Here is a 21,468-nt window from a genome sequence, read left to right as displayed (position 1 = left end):
CTATAAATATTGCATTACTACTAATAGAGCTTGATTTACTCTACTCTAAGTGAAAATCATTATATAAATGCACCGTTTTACAGTTTTCCTGATGTCACGAGCTGAAAGTCTTCACCTGTGTGTGTCTGCGGCTCCTCCAGAATCTTCAAGCTCCTCAGGGAAACAGAAAAATCTGTACGGAGACAGAAAGTCCTGACTCCAGCGATCCATCGCTCTCTCCTCTGATTGGCCGCTGCTGGAAGAGCGGTGTCTCACTTTGCGCTCTGATTGGTTGATCTTTGCAGTGGGCTGTTCCAGCGCTCTCTCATTCTGCTCTCTAATTGGTCAATGTGGTTGTGGGCTGGGTCAGCGGTGTCATTACAGACCAACACAACCAACGGAGAGACAATAGAGGAACAGCAGAGGATCTGACAGCCGCTCACCCGCGGTGTGCACAGGAGTCAACAGCGTTTCATCCAGGCTCCGAGCAAAATAACAGACTGGACAGATGAAATTGTTGATGATGTCCGAATAATTCACTTTAATAAGCACTACGGAATGACAGTCAGGGATTGCGCATCATTTCTTCATTGAAAGGTAAGCTATTAATCAAACCTGCTTATTAATCCTCATCTCAATTCGCATTTGTAAATATCATATGCAATAACCGAAGACTACCAGCGTTTATTAAAATATTTGCATGCATTGCAGGTTTATTATCCACCACATCTCCCATATGCATTATAAGATAATAATAACACACATGATTGGGAGTGTGTGCATTGGCTTGCTTTACACACACAGCATAATCCAATCGTTTTCTTGTAATATTGACATCTTGAAATGCAGCTGAGGCCATCACTGTCATCTGCATAGGAAACACTGAAGAACAATAGCCTGGCAAAAACACATCTCGAGCTGCTGTGAGGCGGGTATACAGCAAAGTCAAGCCATGTCAGTCACACGGGCTGTCATGTAGATGCCATAGATATATATATGTATTATTTATTTATTCACTGTTGGTGTTTTGCACACACGGATACCTAGTCGAGCACATGGACATCCACATGCACGCACTCACACAGAGCTCAAGGGTAAAAGGTGGACATTCAGTGTTTTTACATGACACTGTTTGGACAGGGTGTTGCTGGATAGTCAAATAAATGCATTAGTACTCTGATATGGTGTATTATACTGCAGTTGATATAATGCATTCATGTTTTTAGACTAGATTTTTACACATTGTTCATTTCAATGTTTACATGTTTGTTCAGTACAATATGTGATGAGCTTGTGTCTGGATGTGATGTGTGTTCAGACACACCGCTGTGTCCTTTGTCTAGATGCGCTCAGTTATTTCATTATCCAAATTGCAGCACTCTGTTTGGTACAAATCAAAAGACAAGTGTCTTTTAAAATGTGTGCATTGAATGGATATTACATTTTGAGTCCTGTCCTTTATGAATATATGAGGAGTTCATTCAGTTTTTGAGCATTTTCAGATTTCATGTTTTCACTATTAACAATTAATTGACTCACTTAGTTTTGTCTTGATTTTAGCCCACATATCTAAAGAATCTTAAATCAAGAAGGATTTTCTAGACAAGCAAATAACCTCTAAAGCAGAGATGCCCAAAGTAGGGCCAGCGGGCCAAAGCTGTAACCTTTGATTTGGCCCACCATCCCATCTGAGAGGAGAGTGAGTATTGGGGAAGAATAGGATTGGGGCAAATGATTTTAACATAGAGATCGTGATTTCTAATTTGACGCAACCTTATTTGTTTGTTTTATTGCTAAGCTTAAAAAAAGCAAACTGAAATTAAATGTTATAATTGAATGTTGTAAATTAATCAGATTTTAAAAAAATGTAAATACAGTCACTCGACAGATAGAGGACAATGCAGACGGCATCGGCAAGCAAATCAGGGCAAAGACTAGTGTAATTCTGTTATGAATGAGATTGTTTTGTTTTCTCTCTAATAAGTTCATTATAAAATGTTAAAAAAAAATACTGTATTAGTTAATATAAAGCAATTTTTTATAGTCATGTTTAAACATAACATAAATTAGGAAATCACCCATGGTAAATTACCTCACCTATATTTGCCTTCGCCCCACAAGCCTCCATCAAGTTTGGTTTTTGGGCTTTCATAAGGAAAAGTTTGGGCACCCCAGCTCTATTCAAGTCAATTTTAAGTGATTTATTTTATTAAAACGAGCTAATTAATCTGCCGATTGGGAAAGTAAAATAATCTAATTTCCAACAAAAACAGGAATATTTTAGTTGACTTATCATCATACTTGAACATTTTCTTGCAAAAAAACCTGAAGTAAATTAATAAAACATGTACTTTACACTTTAATACTAGAGTAATATTTTATTAGGGTACTTGTACTTTTACCCAATTGCCCGATTTCTGTATTCCGGCCATTTATTTATTCATTTTCCATTTTCAATTCAATTCAATTCAGCTTTATTTGTATAGCGCTTTTACAATGTAGATTGCGTCAAAGCAGCTTCACATAAATGGTCATAGTAACTGGATCAGGGTAGTTCAGTTTTTAGTGTTTAAGTTCAGTTCAGTTTAGCTCAGTTCAGTGTGGTTTGAAATCATTATTGAGAGTCCAAACACTGAAGAGCAAATTCATCGATGCGTAGCTTTACAGATCCTGAACCATGCAAGCCAGTGGCGACAGCGGAGAGGGAAAAAAAACTTCACCGATAGGAGAGTGAAGAAAAAAAACCTTGAGAGAACCAGACTCAGTTCGGCACGACCATTTTAATTTCTCCCCTGGCCAAAAGTCTTGTGCAGAGCTGCAGTCTCAGAGGTTGAGGCTGGCTTAATCCCTGGCTTACAGGGGTCGCCACTGCAGAATGAATCACCAACTACTCTGGTATATGCTTTATGCTGCGGATGCAGTTTCAGTCAGCACTGGAAAACACGACGGCCAGTTTAGTATTTTGTGCAGTATTTTTGTAAGTCATTTTGCAGTTGTCAAGGAAAGATTATCATGACATTATGATTTTATTTAAAGCTGCCCCATGATGATTATTGGTCTGCAAACTTTCAGACATTCTTTACTTGTTGTCACAACACACAACCTCATCTACTTTGACCTTCAAACACTGCAGTTGTTGCTGAATATTGGAAAAGTTTGGTTTGTCAACCTGGTGAAAACATAGTGTTTTGTCTCAGAAGGCATCTTTATCGTAACCTTTTATGTAATACTTTTATTTTGAAGCTTTCAAAATTGCATAACTCTGTTGTCAATCTAACCCATAAGTCGCCAGGGGGTTAACATAAACATTTTTTATTATAAACTCCAATCACTGACATGTTATACACATGATATAAGATCAGTAGACACATGTATCCGCCATTGTAAGCTAGTCTATAAAGTGCTAGGTTATGTGTACAGCTAGTGTTTTTTCCCATACCGATAAACTTCTGGTGAACGGATAATGTGACTATTTTCAATTTTGTACGGTCCCATTTACAGCATGGATGTTGTAATGTAATTAAAATACAATCAGTTAAAGAGACATAAGCATTCATGTAGTTGTTCAAGCGTAAAACGAGATGAAAAACTGTTTAAATGCGAGCGCCGTCAGTAGCAGCAGGCAAGCACAGAAACTCCATTGAAAATACTGGGGTAAAATAAATGTTCATATTTTAAAGACATGGTATGGAAAATGGATTTAAATGCAGTGCTTCTTGTACAGTCTGAAACCCACTTTATATTGTATATCAATCAGGCAGTCAAGATCATTGACTTTTAAGGAAAACACACATTAAACGCAGTGATTTTTGTAATGTCATTCAGTTCATGGAAAGCACTTTCACTGGGTTATTGAAAAATAAAAGTCCTTCTGCATATACCCTATTCAATAACACCAAGCTAACTAGTTTTCCTGTTCATTGACTTCTGTGTGTAAACAACTGTCTGATTTAGTGGTTTCAGCAAGATATGTCAACTCCTGGAGCTTCCACTACAAATTAATCTTAGGATGGCTTTATGTGCTTTTAATAAGCTTCAAAATAAAAGTCACTATGCAACACCATCTGCTTGTTAAGTTGTGATGTATGAAATGCTGTTTCTGGGTCCAATCCGCTACTCATTTGAATTGAGAAAATTCGTTTATGGCCACTTTTTAGTCATATCACACATTAAAGTGAATTTTATATAATATCATGGTGTACATAAAAGTCTCTGGACTTATTCCATCAAAAACATCAATATTTTGATGTCACTTGGCCATCACATATAGGCATGGATATGTTCGAAGGTATGACATTGCTTTGTAAACGTTTATTATTACCATTTGATGAGTCTCCCCATACAGTTTGATAGAGCGTTTGGACCTGGAAGCCACTTCACATGACATCACACTTAACAAGCAGAATACACATCATGGAAGAGCCAGGATACATTTTATAACGAGTCCAACTGTGTTTACGAAGATAAGTCAATTATGGGGTACTAATGAGAATAATGAGAATTAATAAATTATGGGGTCATTTAAATCAAACTCATTTCAGCTGCTTGTACCCGAGATCTTGTCTTTTCGGTCATGACACAAAGCTTGTCACCATAGGTGAGAGTAGGAATGTAGATTTACCGCTAAATCGAGAGCTATGTTGTCAGGGGCTAATGAACCTGGTAGGGTTTTACAAGGAACAGGTGACAGGTCAGACTAAGTGCGGTTCAAAAACCCCTTATGAACTTATTAACATCGAGGACCGTGACATCTGCCGCAGCCAGGGCCCCACCCTGGGGCCAGGCTTGGGGCTGGGGCTTGTATGCGAGCGCCTGGTTGCCAGGTTGGGCTTAGCCCAAAGGAATGACGTGGGAACATCCTCCTGCGGGCCCACCACCTACAGGGGGAGTCGTAAGGGGCAGGTGCATTGTGATTGGGTGGTGGTGGAAGGTTAGGACTGTCTCTTGGGGCTAATAATATTGGCTTTAAAATGGTTTTTAGAGCTTAAAATATATATCAGACATACTGTGGAAATGTCCTTGCTGTTAAACATAAATTGGGAAATATTTAATAAACAATAAAACAATTCACAGGAGTGCAAATCAATTTGACTTTACCTGTACATGTATAAAAACTTGATGTGGGAGATCAGCTAACTGCTAAAACATATCAAATAGCATAATTACGCACTTTTATTGCACAAAAGTGGTCACTTTAGGTTGCGTGCTACTTGTGACCTGCCTGTGTTTTCTGACTAGCGGCTAGTGCTGTGCTCGCTGTGAAAGCAGCGGACAGGAGAACAGGAGCCTGGAGCTTGAGTGTCTCTGCTGATCTGATCTGCCTCATAGCCTCAACGCTAAATGCAGAGACTTGCCAAGCCCACTGCCTTTGATGTGTGTGTGTGTGTGTGTGTTTGAGTGTGTGTGTGTGTGTAGGATGCGGAGCGAACAGAACCGGCAAACAGACCAGAACTAACAGGGCTTATGGGGCTTTCTCTAAAGTCTCAGAAAGCTCATCTCTGTCACAGAACACAGTAGAGCGTGCTGTTGGACTAGCAGATAAACAAACAACGGTTTAAAAGAAATCTGGGACCCACCATCAAAGAAAATGGCATTATAATAATCAAATTGTTGATTTAAAAAAGATTAATGCTGTCCCCATGCTGTTCCAGACCGCTATGACTTTCTTCTGTTCACCACAATAGAAGATTTTTATTCTCTCTCTTCATCCTGTATAAATGAGTGCTGATGATGTCCAGATCCCGGCGCTCTCTAAAATATATTTCTTTTACAGCTGTAAAGAAGAAAAAGTATAGGTATGGAACAACATGTACAAGTAAATGATGATTTGATTGTCATTTGAGGTGAACAGTTGATTTAAAGGGACAGTTTAAAGACTCTTTAATGTAGTTCCAAACCTATTTGAGTTCTTTATGTCAGTGTTTCTCAACCACATTCCTAGAGGACCACCAGCTCTGCACAATGTCCATGTCTCCTTAACTAAAAACAGCTGATTCAGATCCTCAGCTCATTAGCAGAGACTGAAAGACCTGTAATGGGTGTGAAAGACTAAGGAGAAATCCAAAACAAGCAGTGCTGGTGGTCCTCAGGAACGTGGTTGAGAAACACCGTTATATAATTTCTACTTTATATTGTTTAATTAAAGGATGATCTATCCTTATATAAACTCAGCTGTAATAGTTTAACACTTTAATTTACGGCAAAGCTGATAGAAATAAAAATAGCTGAATGCAGCCTACACTAACCTACGTGTTACCAACGTCTCTTTAAGGCAAGTCATTTTACTCGGCGGCCATCTTTGAAACACCTCTCAGTCAGTCAAATTATTCAAAATTGCTTGCTAAGCTTCACATATCAATCAATCGGCATGTTTTTATAGACATTAGGGTTGTAACAATATACCGGTATGACGGTCTACCACGATTTGAACGTGCACGATTATCATACCATGAACAATTGCATATCAACGGTTTTAACCCTTAAAGACCGAGACAGCCGCCCGCGGCTAAAAATAAGTATTGCTCTTAAATGTTTGATAACTTTTGATCCGCTGATCCGATTCATAAAATTCAAATATTGGCATAAAGAAGAGAATCTCAGCTTTCCAGTGCTGTATCACATAACATTCGCGGACTTTCAGCGGCTCCGGAATCAGTGCGGTTACATCATCAAAATTTGACAACGCTGATTTGACAAAGAAACGCTCGTCACTGTGTCTCCGGACAAATCAGACATGATACATTGATGCATTGTCCCTCCTCCATGCCCAGATTGGTTCAAACTCGCTATATCACAACCAATAAGCATAGGTTTCGCTTTTGTTTGTGGACCAACACTGAGCTTTTTGAACAACACGGAATGAGAGATAGGCATAAATTTATGTGCGGCTAAATAAAACACAAAAAAAGTTTTGCATGAAATAATTCTCATACTAAGTACTTTTGCATGCACAGCAGCACAGAAACATGACAAAGCAGTGACACAGCAAAGACGAACTGCTGCTCTTGCTGTTTTCAAAAGACGCAAATGAAGGTGCAGCTGTTTGTCTGCATTGCAGACAACCATATCCAAATCCATATCCACAGACAACCATATCCATGCTGGCACATAAAACCTAAGGATGTTCCATATTGAATCTAGTTTCGTTATGTAACTATTTATAGTATAGTAAATATTTATATCTATTTTTTTACTGAGGATTTGCACCATGTTTATTTGGACTTTATTTGGACTTTGACACATCATTTATTATTTTCTTATTTTTTTATTTGTTCATTGTAAGTGGTGTTGTTTATAGTAACTGAAAATATATTATTTGGAAAAAGTCAAATTTGCTTCACTGTTCTATTATTTTGTAACATTTGTAACATACCGTATACCGTGAAACCGTCAAACCGTGGTATTGTTTTAGACGATTATCATACCGTAAAAAATTCATACCGTTACAACCCTAATAGACATTATATTATAAGCTATTCACGTAATTGGTCATATAAAAGCATACACATGAAAAATCCTCCCATATACTGCCACTTGAAGGCTCTGGAAAACCAACGATTGCTCAAAGTCATCAAGTAACTGAGGCATCCATGCTGAATACGCTCTGGATGTTGGCTTCCTCTGCATCCCTGCTTCACGTGTTCAGGGTTGTGATGAACGGTAGAGGGATTAGAGCTGTAAAACCGATCGACAGGCTTATACGTCCAACCTCTATACGCTGATTACTCCATAACTCCACTGGCAATTTTAATCTGGCTTTGGACCCAGTCTAGTCCTGTTTTCCACGCAAGACAAATCTTCTTCATTATGAAGACTGATGGCAGGAGGTTTTCTGAAAGTACACAGGGTCCTGACACCGTTTTCAGTCTCCGCCGCAGCTTTTATCTGTTGGCTACTTGATTACCAAGGGAACACAGTCAATAAAATGCTCTGTCTTGTGTGATGACATTCAGTTCGCTCTGCTGTGCATTTGCTTTCCATTTCTGTTCACGTTTCTCTGTGTGTGGGAAAGTGTAGTCTTTTGTACTGTATAAACATTAACATCACGAGTGGCTGCAGTAAAGAGCACTCTAAAAGGTGTGATTACTTGTTTTGAATGTGCACTTGCAGTGTGCTTCAAATCTTTAATGTACTGGACATTTAAAAAAAAGAAAAAATGGACTTGCAGATAACATTATTGAAGAAATCAATGGCCCCTAAAGTGCATGTGAAAAAGGCCTTTCTTTAAGCCCTGCTCACATTGTGAGATTTCAGCCACGATTTTGTTTTCTGAGAAAAAATTTGGAAATCCTAAAAGATTCCTGAAATTCTAGGCTAAATTCGGTGATCTTTAATTGTTGGTTTGACATGTTCTGTTCACAGCTGCTTAGTGCCCATTGCGATCAGATTTTTCCTTCGTTGAAGATCTGTTAGTATCAGAAGATTTCACAGCTGTGAAAGGAGCTCTTGATTTGATGACGCAATTCATGCGACAATTTAAATGACGGAAGGGAAATGTCAAAACAGTTTGTTTTTTCCTGGTTTTAGTATTGAGACAGGGCGTGTGCAAAATTGCCGCTAGAGATTGTTTACGTTTGCTGTGAGGAATCATTTCAGAACGCAGGATAGTGAAAGTGTCACGGGTGGATGACGTCAAACTCCGGGGGCATTTTATTTCGTGTTTGGTGCATCTTCATTGGCGTTCAGTCTGACTTTATGACATACAGTTGAAGTCAGAATTATTAGCCCCCTTCAATTTTTTTTCTTCTTTTTTAAATATTTCCCAAATGATGTTTAACAGTGCAAGGAAATGTTCACAGTGCGTCTGATGATATTTTTTATTCTGGAGAAAGTCTTATTTGTTTTATTTTGGCTAGAATAAAAGCAGTTAATAATTTTTTAAACACTATTTTAAGGATAAAATTATTATCCCCTTTAAGCAGAATAAACCACCGTTATACAATAACTTGCCTAATTACCCTAACCTGCCTAGTTAACCTAATTAACCTAGTTAAGCCTTTAACTGTCACTTTAAGCTGTATAGAAGTGTTTTAAAAATATCAGGTAAAATATTATTTACTATCATCATGGAAAAGATAAAATAAATCAGTTATTAGAGATGAGTTACTAAAACTATTTTGATAAGAAATGTGTTAAAAAAAATCTGCTCTCTGTTAAACAGAAATTGGGGTAAAAATAAACAAGCGGTCTAATAATTCAGAGGGGGGTAATAATTCTGACTTCAATTGTACAGTAAATACAAATAAAACATAGACAATATAATTTGTGTTATTATTCAAATCTGTGTCAAAACATCATACATTTTCAAATTTTGAAAATATTATTTATGTAGAAGACACAAAATGTCCACATATTACCTACAAGCACCCTTGTGACACACACACAGCTAATCTATCTATCTATTTATCTATCTATCTATCTATCTATCCATTCATCAGCCATATATCTGTTCATCTATCGGTCCATCCATCGATCATCCATCCATCTATCTATATATCCATCCATCCATCCATCTATCTATCTATCTATCTATCTATCCGTCCATCCATCTATCTATCTATCTATCTATCTATCTATCTATCTATCTATCTATCTATCTATCTATCTATCTATCTATCTATCTATCTATCTATCTATCTATCTATCTATCTATCTATCTATCTATCTATCTATCTATCTATCTATCTATCTATCTATCTATCTATAAACTGCTTTAATCTATCTATCTATCTATCTATCTATCTATCTATCTATCTATCTATCTATCTATCTATCTATCTATTTATAAACTACTTTATTCTATCTATCTATCTGTCTGTCTGTCTGTCCGTCCGTCCGTCCGTCCGTCCGTCTGTCCGTCTGTCTATCTATCTGTTCATCTATCTATCCATCCATCCATTTGTCCATCCACCTATTTATCCGTCCATATATCTGTCCATTAATCATCCATATATCTGTCTCTGTACTAGATTTTCACAGAATTGATCAGTTTGCACCAAACTGCCAAACTCTCTAGTAACTATGTTGAAGTGCTCTTATATCAGGTCTATCAATATTAATATCAAATCTTCTGCAGGTTGTAGTGGTGAATCCTGCTGCAGCTACACTGCATATGTAAAAACAGGTGACAGTGTTCGCATCTGAAAGAGGATTAGAGGGATATTTACAGTCAGGGTGTTGAATTTGCTGGCCAGAAGAGTCCGCGCAACATTGATTAAACCCTTGGAAATGATGATTACCTCTAAATGGCTCAGTGCAGCATTCTGGCAGCCGCTTCGTCTTCTTCTGTTCAAGCGGGAGGAGGAGAGGCAGAAAAATAAACAGTGAGCGGGAGATAAGGAACAGGTCAGCACAGCTGCGCACTGGTAAAGCAGATCTGCATGAGCTGCAGCACCACACACACACACACACACACACACACACACACACACACACATATATACTGACAGAGGAAAAACTGTGTGGGCTGAGACGTGCTTACTAGAGGACAAACACACACACACACACACACACACACACAGCTCATTACACTGATATTATCTGTCTGTCTGTCTATCCTTCCATATATCTGTTTATCCATCCATCTATCCATCCATATATATATATATATATATATATATATATATATATATATATATATATATATATATATATATAGATGGACTATAGAAGGATAGAAGGAAAGGAAGGAACACCTAGAAGGAAAAACAGACTATCTGTTTTTCTATCATCCATCCATATATCTGTTCATCCATCCATCTATGTATCCATGCAACTGATTATCCATCTATATATCTGTTCATTCATTGACCCATCCAAATTACTGTCCATCCATCTGTCATTCCATCCATCCATCAATCTATTAATTAATTTATCTATCCATATATCTGTTTATTTGTCCGTATACAGTGTACATTCATATATCTCTCTCCATCCATCCATATGTTTGTTTATCTGTCCCTCTATCTATTTAACTGTCCATTCATCCATATATATGTTCATCCATTCATCTATAAATCTGTCCATCCATCCAAATAACTGTTCATCCACCCATCTATATATATGTTAATTTATCCATAAATCCACATAATTGTCCATTATGGACTTCCATCCATCCATCCATCCATATATCTGTTCATCTATCCATCTGTTAATCCATTCATTTATTTAGATATCTGTTAATCCATCCATCCATCCATCTGCTTTTTGTCCATGTATTCATGTATCTGTCTCTCCATCCATCCATATATCTGTCTATGCATCCATCTGTCCATATACTATAGTTCATCCATATATCGGTCCATATATCCATGCATCCATCTTTCTATTTCTCAATCCGTCCTTCCAACTTTCGATCTATCTCTCCATCCATCTATGTTTCAGTCTATCTCTCCATCCATCTTTCTGTCTATCTAGTTGTGTGTTTGTGCTAATGTCAGCGAGGTCTCACCGGACTTGTAGCGTCAAGAGTGTTTGTCAGCTGAGAGCAGTTAGTCGTGCTTCTGATGGCAACGTACAAACAGTATCGTAAATGTACAACCATGTGTACTAGTAGGTTTGCACCTAGCAACAATGCACAACACATTGCCTAGCAACACCTTAGCATTTTTTATAGGACATGATTTAGTTCAGTAGTATCACACAAACTAGAGTGCTATGAGCGCCACTCCAAATGTGTTGCTGGTTTTATGCAAGAGTTCAAAACACAAGAAGTTCATACTGAGCGTGAGTCATTCTAGACACTTTGTTCTCAGTTTTTTTGTCTGTTTCGAGAGCTCCAAACAAAGCCAGAGCAGAACATTTATGTCTCAGTGCAAAACTGCAGTGTTTTGTGCCTGAGCTAATCTGTTTTTGAATGAATTACTCACATCAGTGATTCAATTATCCATTTCTAAAGACTTGATTATTTTCTAAATGAATCGGTTGTTTTGAACAAATCAATTGAATGAATGAACCGATATTTAAGACATGGGCCAGCTACTAGCAGTCCAAATCAGTCAAAAAACTAATTCAAGCCTGAAAGCTTACTTTACTGGAACTTTTCTTTCTTTGCATTGTAAATTTGTGGCAATAGCTAAAAATAAATTGTATAAAATTAAAAAAATTAGATGTGCAGGACTGTGCAATGACCTTTTCGAGGGGCATGTGCTGGAAGTGATCGCATAGTGAAGACCTGGGGGGATTTCAATCGCTTGAAATGAAGGGAGGCACTTTCGAGTGTAGTTGCAAAAAGGGCATGTGCCTAATTAATTGATCTTGCCTAATTAACCACAGGTTGAGCCCTACCTGTGCATGTGCCTGATAATGTGCATTTATAAGAGCTTTATTTAAACGACTTTAAAGGTTTTTTTGCCATATTTAGATGTTTTTGAACCATTAAATTCTAGGTTTTCTTGTAGATTGGTTCAAATTATATTGTTCAATCCTAATAAACCATACATCAATAGGATGATTGTTTATTCAGATTATGTAAAAGCAAGCTTTAAGATTATTTAATTTTTTAAAGACACTTATGACTGGTTTTATGGTTTTGCAGTTTTTGTTTTCCCGAATGCGCCGGGAGCTTTTTGAAATCTTAAATTAAATCTGGTAAATCCACCAGAGGCCGCTGTCGACTGACTAAGCCACCTCCTCCTTCCCTAAACCCAACCGATAGTGTTTTTAAAAGCACAGATTAACCCAATCATCCCCTTCCCTATAGCCAACTGAACGTGTTTTTAAAAGCTATCCAGAAAAAGAAAAGCCTTCGCCTGATTTTCACCTCGTTTTCAGATTTTACCACATTCCCACCCTCTTATTTACTGCTTAATTTATTTATTTTTTGGCGTTTGTTTTTGTCTTACCTGCTTTCTGGAACCATACTTTGCTTGACACTCAGGTAAATGGTCAGTTGGTAAGCATCATACCGCCCTGTAGCATTCGTTTTAAAGAAGAAATGCAGCCATACACTTAAAAAAAATTTCAAAGATAAGTCCTTGGATTTACTCAATTTTTTACCTTAAGTGGTTGTAAACCATTTATTTGGGCTGAATTTATACAAACAAACTAGGTTAAACATTATTAAACTTAATTTGTTTGTTTAAATTCAACACAAATTAATTGTTTGCAACAGTTCTGCATGCAACACTTTTTTCAGTGTATGTTCCTCTGGCTACATAATTCGCAATCTCCAGAAATGTATATAGGGCTACGTGTTCAGAATGAGCCTATGTTGCATCTTTGCAATATTTAGATATTTATGAATCCTCAAATTGCAGATTTTCAAATAGTTGCATCTCGACCAAGCATTGTCCAATCCTAACAATCCATACTTCAATGTTTATTCAGATTATTTCAAAATTAGCTGTCAAATGATGTTGTTTTTAATGACACTCATGACTGATTTTGGGGTCCAGGGTCACATATATTAATTACCGTGGAAAAAAAATCTAATCATTTTTTGTAATATCTAGTGGTCACTCTCTTTTAACAGAACTGAATTAAGCAAAACACACTCATTTCTTGCTGCAGATTAGATTTTGCATACTACCTGATACCCTTCTTTCTTCGTTTTTGAAAGCCGTTCATCCTTGAGATGTGAAGCAGGAAAAAAAACACATTTCCTGCAGCTTCATAAACACTTTTCTTTACCCTATCCTACTCCCAGACACACACGCACAGATTTTCAGATGTCCGCAGATGGTGTCAGTGAACAGGAAGTGCTGTCATCCTGTCTCATTCAACACATTCCTCTCTATTAATGAGCACTGGCAGGACCAACGTGCCATCAGGACTGCAAAATCATTCAGAAATCTCATCAGACAGTCTGTTATATTAGCAGAAATCCCACCGAGCATTCTCTGTTACCAAATCTGAAACCTCACGACAGTCTAATTTCGTGTTTCACAACATCCACAATGCCTTTACACACAAAACAGCATTAATATTTATTTATTCATTTATTTTCTTTTCGGCTTCTCTGGGGGCCTCAAGATGAGTATCCCCAAGTGGAAATAGAGAATTAAGAGAATAGTAGCTGCTATATAAATGAGATGTTTATATAAACGAGATGCAGAAACCTGTGTGGACCACATTCATGTATCATACCGCTAAGTAATGCACAAAGTGTATGCTTTACTAAAAATCCTCTAGTTTTGAACTGCGGGAGTGTGTCTGAACCTTGGACATTATCAGGAAGGCTATTCCAGAGTTTAGGAGCCATAAATAAGAAGGCTCGACCTCCTTTACTCAACTTAGCTATTCTAGGTACTACCGGAAGCCCTGAGTTTTGAGATCTTAAAGAGCGAGTTGGATTATTGTGAGACAGGAGGTTGGTTAAATAAACAGGAGCTAGATTATTTTGAGCTTTATAGGTGAGAAGTAATATTTTAAATCAATATGAAACTTAACAGGCAGCCAGTGTAAGGAGGATAAAATTGGGGTGATATGATCATATTTTCTAGACCTGGTCAGAACTCTGGCAGCTGCATTTTGTACTAGCTGAAGTTTGTTAATAGAGGATGCTGGGCAGCCAGCAAACAGAGCATTACAGTAATCCAGCCTAGAAGTCATAAAAGCATGGACTAGCTTTTCTGCATCTGAGATGGATACAACCCAGGCTCATCGTGGAAACGTAGCCCCGCGGACGTTTCTGGAGACCGCGGAATACCTGGGAGGTACATATTTGTGCAGTTTTTGTTTCCGCGAATCTGCAAGAGGCCGCTGTGCCGCGCCTTTCGGAATCGTGCGCTGTTTGCGCCTGTGCTGTTCTCACACGAAAAGCCACCGGAGGCCGCTGTCGAGCGACCGTCTGTCCGGCTGACTGACTGTCTGACTGACCGCCCTCCTCCTCCTTCTCTAAACCCAAGCGTCGATTTACAAAAGCGGCATCACACCACCCCGTAGTGTTCGCTCAAAAAACAAACAAACGCGGCCATACGTTCCTCCGGCCACGTAAATCGCGGCCTCCAGAAACGTCAGCGGGACTACGTTTTCATAATGAGCTTGGGTTGGATGGATAGCATACTTCATAACTTTATTTCTCAGATGAAAGAAGTTGAAGAAGGCAGTTTTTGTGACAGGGTATATATGATTACCATAAGTTAAATTGTTGTCTAATAAGACACCCAGATCTTTTATAGTAGAGCTAACGCTAACTTTATATCCCTCTAATTGCAGGTCAAGTTGTGAGACCTGCTGTGTACAGGATTTAGGCCAAATAAGTAATAATTCTGTTTTGTCTGAGTTTAAGAGAAGAAAAGTGTTGGTCATCCAGTCTTTAGCAGCTCTAATACACTTAGTTAGCTTAGACAGTTCAGACATCTCATCAGGTCTAGTTGAAATATATAATTGAGTATCATCTGCATTGCAGTGAAAGCTGATCCCATGTCTTCTAATAATGTCTCCCAGGGGTAGCATGTATATTGTAAACAGCAAAGGGCCTAAAACTGATCCTTGAGGCACCCCATACTTTACTGGCCTGACTTGTGAAGGCTGTCCATTAATATTCACAAACTGCTAACGGTGAGCTAAGTATCACTTAAACCATTGTAGAGCCTGTCCCTGGACACATTTATGAGGATATTGTGGTTGATGGTGTCAAATGCGGCACTAAGATCGAGTAAAACTAATAGCGAGATGCACTCTTGGTCAGCAGCTAAGAGTAAATCGTTTGCTATTTTCACTAATGTAGTTTCTGTACTGTGATGAGCTCTGAAACCTGACTGGAACACTTGAAAAGCATTTCAAAGGAGCATAATTGGGCAGAAACAACTTTTTCTATATGCTTATTAAGTATCTCCGAGCTCAGGGTTCTCTCCTGGGACAGCATGCCAAACCTGATATGAACGCTAAGCATATCTAAATGGTAACTCTTGGATAGCAGTTTGACATTGCAGATCCTATTGCGCACATATTGCAATATCAACGCTGACACCATCTATTGTGTAGGATTTTACTTGTAGTTATTTTGTTACCGAGCTCATGTCTTGTACCAGTACAGTTCGTGCCAGTTAAAAAAAAGAAAAGGAATGGTGTTACACAACAGGCCGGTCTGTCCTCTAACACCTTTCAGCGAGGGTTTGGCGGTGCGGAAGCGAACAGCCCTATGGAACGATGTGATTTTAGCTGTACAAAGGAGCCGTCTCATCAATCTCTGTGCTCTGATCTTTTGTCCAGCTCGGATCCTCTCATACGTGCTCATTTCAGAAGCAGCGCCTGTGAAGCTGTGCACATGAAAGAGCCACCAAAGGACAGACTGGAGATCAGTGAGCTGTGGGATGCGCGACTTACATAAGCACTGGTTTGTGTTCGTTAGCCGGTCCCACAGTCTCTGTAACTTTGATGATGCGGGCGACTAAATTTCTGTCTGATGCAATCGTGCACAATGGGACGCCGGTTTACTCAGGGTAGGGCTGTGCAATATCATGATATACAACTGAAGTCACATTTATTAGCCCTGCTGTGAGTTTTCTCTCAAATAATTCCTAAATGATGTTTGACAGAGCAAGGAAATTTTCACAGTATTTCCTATAATATTTTTTCCTCTAGAGAAACTCTTAGTTGTTTTATTTTGGCTAGAATAAAAGCAGTTTTTTAATTTTTTAAAAGCCATTTTAAGGTCAATATTATTAGCCCCCTTCAGCAGTATTTTTTTTATTGATTGTCTACAGATCAAACCATCGTTAACCAATGATTTGCCTAATTACCCAAACTTGCATAATTAACCTATTTAAGCCTTTAAATGTCACTTTAAGCTGAATATTAGTATCTTGAAAAATGTTATGTGCTGTCATCATGGTAAATATAAAATAAATCAGTAATTAGAAATGAGTTATTAAAACTATTGTTTAAAAATGTTAAAAAAACAAAAACATCTTTCCGTTAAACAAAAAATGGAAAAATAAAAATACAGGGGGCTAATAATTTTGACGTTAACTGTATATCGTATGGACAAAAAAAGTCTGTAGTTTCATATATGTCCTATAATTTATTTTCATGTTATCACAAAATACACTAATTTACAGTAGTTTACGGTAGTACTTATTTAATAGTATTTTAATGAGCGCAATATTATATATGTCATTACAGGGATGCAGATAGAAGCTTGAATAAATGCAGAGTCAGAAGGTTGCGATCTACACTTTGCTTTTATTTTAGCTTGATATTTTTATGTAGTATCTGTAATCGTTAATTTTTATATTTTCTCATTGTTTACATTTCCCCTGAAGTTCTAAATAAAGTGAAATGTATGAGCACATAAGTGAGTAAAGTTCTGAGTACAGTGTACTCTCGTTATAATGCGGTTCACCTTTCGCGATCTCGCAGTTTGCGTATTTTGTTTTGTCCAATTTTACAATGCATTGTGTTCTGCGTCCTTATTGGCTTTAGACCATTGTCAATCAATCTTATCCATGCCGTGTCTTGGTCAGTTAAAAGATTCAAAGGTATGTTATTCCCAGATAACAACAGCTAAATAACGCAGGCTCATCCGGGAACCTCGAATCAACTTGACCATGAATGAATTTGTTCAAATCTATATACTTACATCCAGTGCTTAATTTGTGAATTGCGATGTCCCGGAACAAATCAGGGTAACGAATCCAGTGTGCTACCCAAGGATATAGAGGTGTCACAGACGTAAGTTAAGAGCCAGGGCGGGGGGTTGGTTGTTGCAGACGAAAGTGAAGAGGGTCGGAGAGTCGCGGAACAAAGTGAAAGTGAACAGCTGTCGAGGAAGGAGGGGGATCGGTAAAATGAGGTTCCAGATCCGGCATGTTGCGGCACAAATTAAGCCCTGCTTACATCCACATTCATTTGTATCTGCTTGTCTGTAACGTTGTGGTTTTTATGTTATTGACTATTTGGCGCCATCTTGTAAATTAATAATACATAGGTTAGTCTACACTCTGTTTTGCTGGTTTTGTTTCTGTCATCTATACATTTTTGACTGTTTGGCGCCATCTTGTGACTGAATAATGCGCAAGTTAGTGTATACTCCATCAGCTGTTTTTATGTCTGTCAGCTTTGCCTTTAATTAAAGAATTAATAAACTATTATGGCTCACAACGTTTTTGTCTAATGTTTATGTTTTTGTGGCAAGTAGCCATGTAATAAGCAAAATAAAGTGCATCCAGGCAAGTTTTTTGCAGAATAAAGCCCTTCAGTCTGTTTTTTTAGATTTATTTTTGGCCTTTTTGCCTTTATTAGATAGGACAGTATTGAGACAGGAAGCAAAGTGGGAGAGAGAGAGAGGGGGTAGGGTAGGGAAATGTCGTCGAGCCGGGATTCGAACTCGCGACGCCCTGACGTGATATTGCACCATATGTCGGCGCGCTAAGCTTTTCAGTCTTATACAACAGTGCTCCGCTTTGCATCAGGCTGCCAATAAGCCCGTCAAACTTTATTCTGTGATAACAACCTCCTGCATGTACTTTATTCTTAATATATAAAATTATCAGGACATGAGATGACTTGTATCATGAAATGATATTTGTATATAATGTATTTCATTACCAACCTGTTTTTCTTTTCCTTGTATTTTCAGATTTGTTACTCATCTCCATTGTTGTGTCTCTCTGGAACGATGAGCTCCTCGCCGCTCGTGTCCCGTTCCTCCAATGACATCCTGGAGGAGCTGCAGCTCATCACCGCCAAAAACCTGGAGAAGCTGGACTTCAATAAGTACTATGAGGTCATCCGGGAGCTCGGCAAAGGCACCTACGGCAAAGTGGACCTCGTCGTCCACAAGATCAGAGGTGGGTTAAGGAGAGTCATATTTGTGCAACAATTCTGTGTGCAAAAGATGCACAAATGACTTGTTGTGTGTGAATTGACCATGTTGTGTCGAAAAGATCACGTTTTGAGTCCACAGGGGTTAATTTAATGTTTAGGTCGTGGCCAGAATGCACAGACTTTCGCCCCATGGACTTCTATTAATACGTATGCAAATGCAGCAGGCTGGAAATGCAAGTTTCCGCAAACTGAGATTGTTATTCGCTCATTGTTTAATATCAACTGATGTCTAAGACTGGAAACAGATCTCATTTGTGGCTTTTCCTTCCTGTGGGAAACGTTCCCGATCAAACTGACAAAGAATGTTTGCACACAAAATAAAAACCACCTACATTTACAAACACACACAAGCACACATCTCTCTCTCTATCCTGTGAAATCATGCATTATTTATCAGTCATCTGTCATATTTCATGATCCTGTAGATCAAACGAATACCGCAGTTCACAGCCATTACGTGCCCTTTCACACTAGAGCTGGTGACGTGAATGCAAGGCCAATATGACACCAAAGTTTAATTTGTTTGACCACAGCAAAAATGGTTTTCTGAGAAAGTGCTGCAGCCTACAGTTCTCATGCATTTATATTCAGAATGCCACTATATGATTCAGCAAATGCCGTTCTTTATTTAGCATTTATAGTGGCTTCAAAAGGATAAACAGAGGGTTTTCAAACATCAGAAAAATTTAAAGGAGTAATGCAGCTTTACTTGATAACACCTTTTTTGTACATAAGTATGTGCACTGTTTATTTTTTAACCATAAGGGCTCTATTTTAATGATCTATGCACAAAGTCTAAAGCGCATGGCGCAAATGCATTAAGGGCGTGTTAGAATCCACTTTGCTATTTTAAGGACAGAAACATACAGTCTGCGCCGTGGCGCATGGTCTAACAGGGTTGTGCTTATTCTCTTAATGAGCTATAGGTGTGTTTTGAGCACAGCGTGCATTAAACCAATCAGAGCCTGATCTCCCATTCCCTTTATGATCCAGTTGCGCCATAGCACAATTGCTATTTACATGACAGACTTTGTAAGTGGAAAAACGAAATGCTTCACTAGCGAGAAAACAGATCTGAGTTAAACAGATCTGCAGCACAAGGATAAAGAAGCTGATCAGGCTGGAAAATGACCCGTCAAATCCAGCTAAAACCAGCTTGACCAGCCTGGTTTAAGCTGGACATAGCTGGTTTTGGCTGGACTCCCAGCTTGGCTAGGCTGGTCAAGCTGGTTTTAGCTGGTCATCTCCCAGCCTGACCAGCTAAGACCAGGCTGGAAATGGCTGGAAACCAGCCTGGAAGTGGCCAAAACCCCTCAAAAACCAGCCTGGTCGACCAGCTAAAACCAGCCAACCAGCCTAGGCTGATTTAAGCTGGATTTTTCAGCAGGGAAGTCATGGTTCATTTTTCTAAGGGAGCTCACAAAACCAGTAGCTTACACTTTGTAGTTCTACTCAGCTTTATGTCCTAAATTGTAAGTCGCTTTGGACAAAAGCGTCCACCAAATGGTTCAATTTAAATGGCTAAATACACCAATGCTAACTCACCCTACCGAAAAAAAAACAGCTTAAACCAGCCTAGGCCTGACCAGCTAAGACCAGGCTGAAAATGGCTGGAAACCAGCCTGGAAATGGCCAAAACCCCAGCTAAAACCAGCCAACCAGCCTAGGCTGGTTTAAGCTTGGTTTTTCAACAGGGCACACAAACAGTAGCTCGTACAAACCATATTTTCCAAGAAACAGAGGTACGGTGGAAAACCTGCAGGTTACTTAGTGCTCAAATCCCTGCTGAAAAATCCAGCTTAAACCAGCCTAGGCTGGTTGGCTGGTTTTAGCTGGTTGACCAGGCTGGTTATAGAGGGGATTTGGCCATTTCCAGGCTGGTTTCCAACCATTTCCAGCCTGGTCTTTGCTGGTCAGGCTGGAAAATGACCAGCCAAATCCAGCTAAAACCAGCTTGACCAGCCTGGTTTAAGCTGGACATAGCTGGTTTGGGCTGGTCTCCCAGCTTGGCTTGGCTGGTCAAGCTGGTTTTTGCTGGTCATCTCCCAGCCTGACCAGCTAACACCAGGCTGGAAATGTCGGGAAACCAGCCTGGAAGTGGCCAAAACCCCTCAAAAACCAGCCTGGTCGACCAGTTAAAACCAGCCAACCAGCCTAGGCTGGTTTAAGCTTGGTTTTTCAACAGGGCACACAAACAGTAGCTCGTACAAACCTTATTTTCTTAGAAACAGAGGTACAGTGGGAAACCTGCAGGTCACTTAGTGCTCAAATGTTATTCTTCTCTGAAAAGTTGCTGTCGAAGCTCGTAATTTTTTGCACTGCTAAATGACTGATGTGGTCTTTCAGGTTGAGCTAGTTCAGGAGCCTTGATAAAAACCCATTCTGGGAATCACCAACCAAAACACAATCCTCTGTCTTATCATTAGCAAATAATTAGACCATCATAAAGGCAAACCTAAACAAACAAACTTCTGTCCACTGATATCCTGTTCAATCCGTCGTGTTTACCTTTCTGTTCACAAGCATATGGTGGTCAATAGTCTATAAAACTACCCCTGTGTGTGTCATCTGCATCCTTGAGGTTTCAAAGAGATGCAAAACACACCATCTGCCAGCATCCAAAACCCCATCAGTGCACAGCTCATTTATTATTCACAGAACCGAGAGGATGACACAGCAGTCCTGCAGGCCTCATAAATGTTCACATTTCAGTGCAAT

At 38.9% G+C, this 21,468-nt stretch overlaps 1 protein-coding gene across 2 annotated transcripts in view; it reads left to right on the top strand.

The window, feature by feature from the left end:
* Positions 1 to 386: 386 nt before the first annotated feature.
* unm_sa1261 (un-named sa1261) overlaps positions 387 to 21,468 on the top strand; it is a 40,274-nt gene continuing 19,192 nt past the window's right edge. For both annotated transcript variants that reach the window (XR_012401282.1, XM_679124.9), the window contains exons 1-2: positions 387 to 576; positions 18,503 to 18,713. Coding sequence is in view for 1 of the 2 variants with exons in the window: in XM_679124.9 (XP_684216.2) it covers positions 18,542 to 18,713 (172 nt within the window). In the remaining variant the exon portion in view is untranslated. The remainder of the gene's footprint in view (positions 577 to 18,502; positions 18,714 to 21,468) is intronic.

The sequence above is a fragment of the Danio rerio genome, chromosome 3 (genome assembly GCF_049306965.1).
Source record: "Danio rerio strain Tuebingen ecotype United States chromosome 3, GRCz12tu, whole genome shotgun sequence".
NCBI lineage: Eukaryota > Metazoa > Chordata > Actinopteri > Cypriniformes > Danionidae > Danio > Danio rerio.
This window is presented reverse-complemented; position numbering and strand designations above follow the sequence as displayed.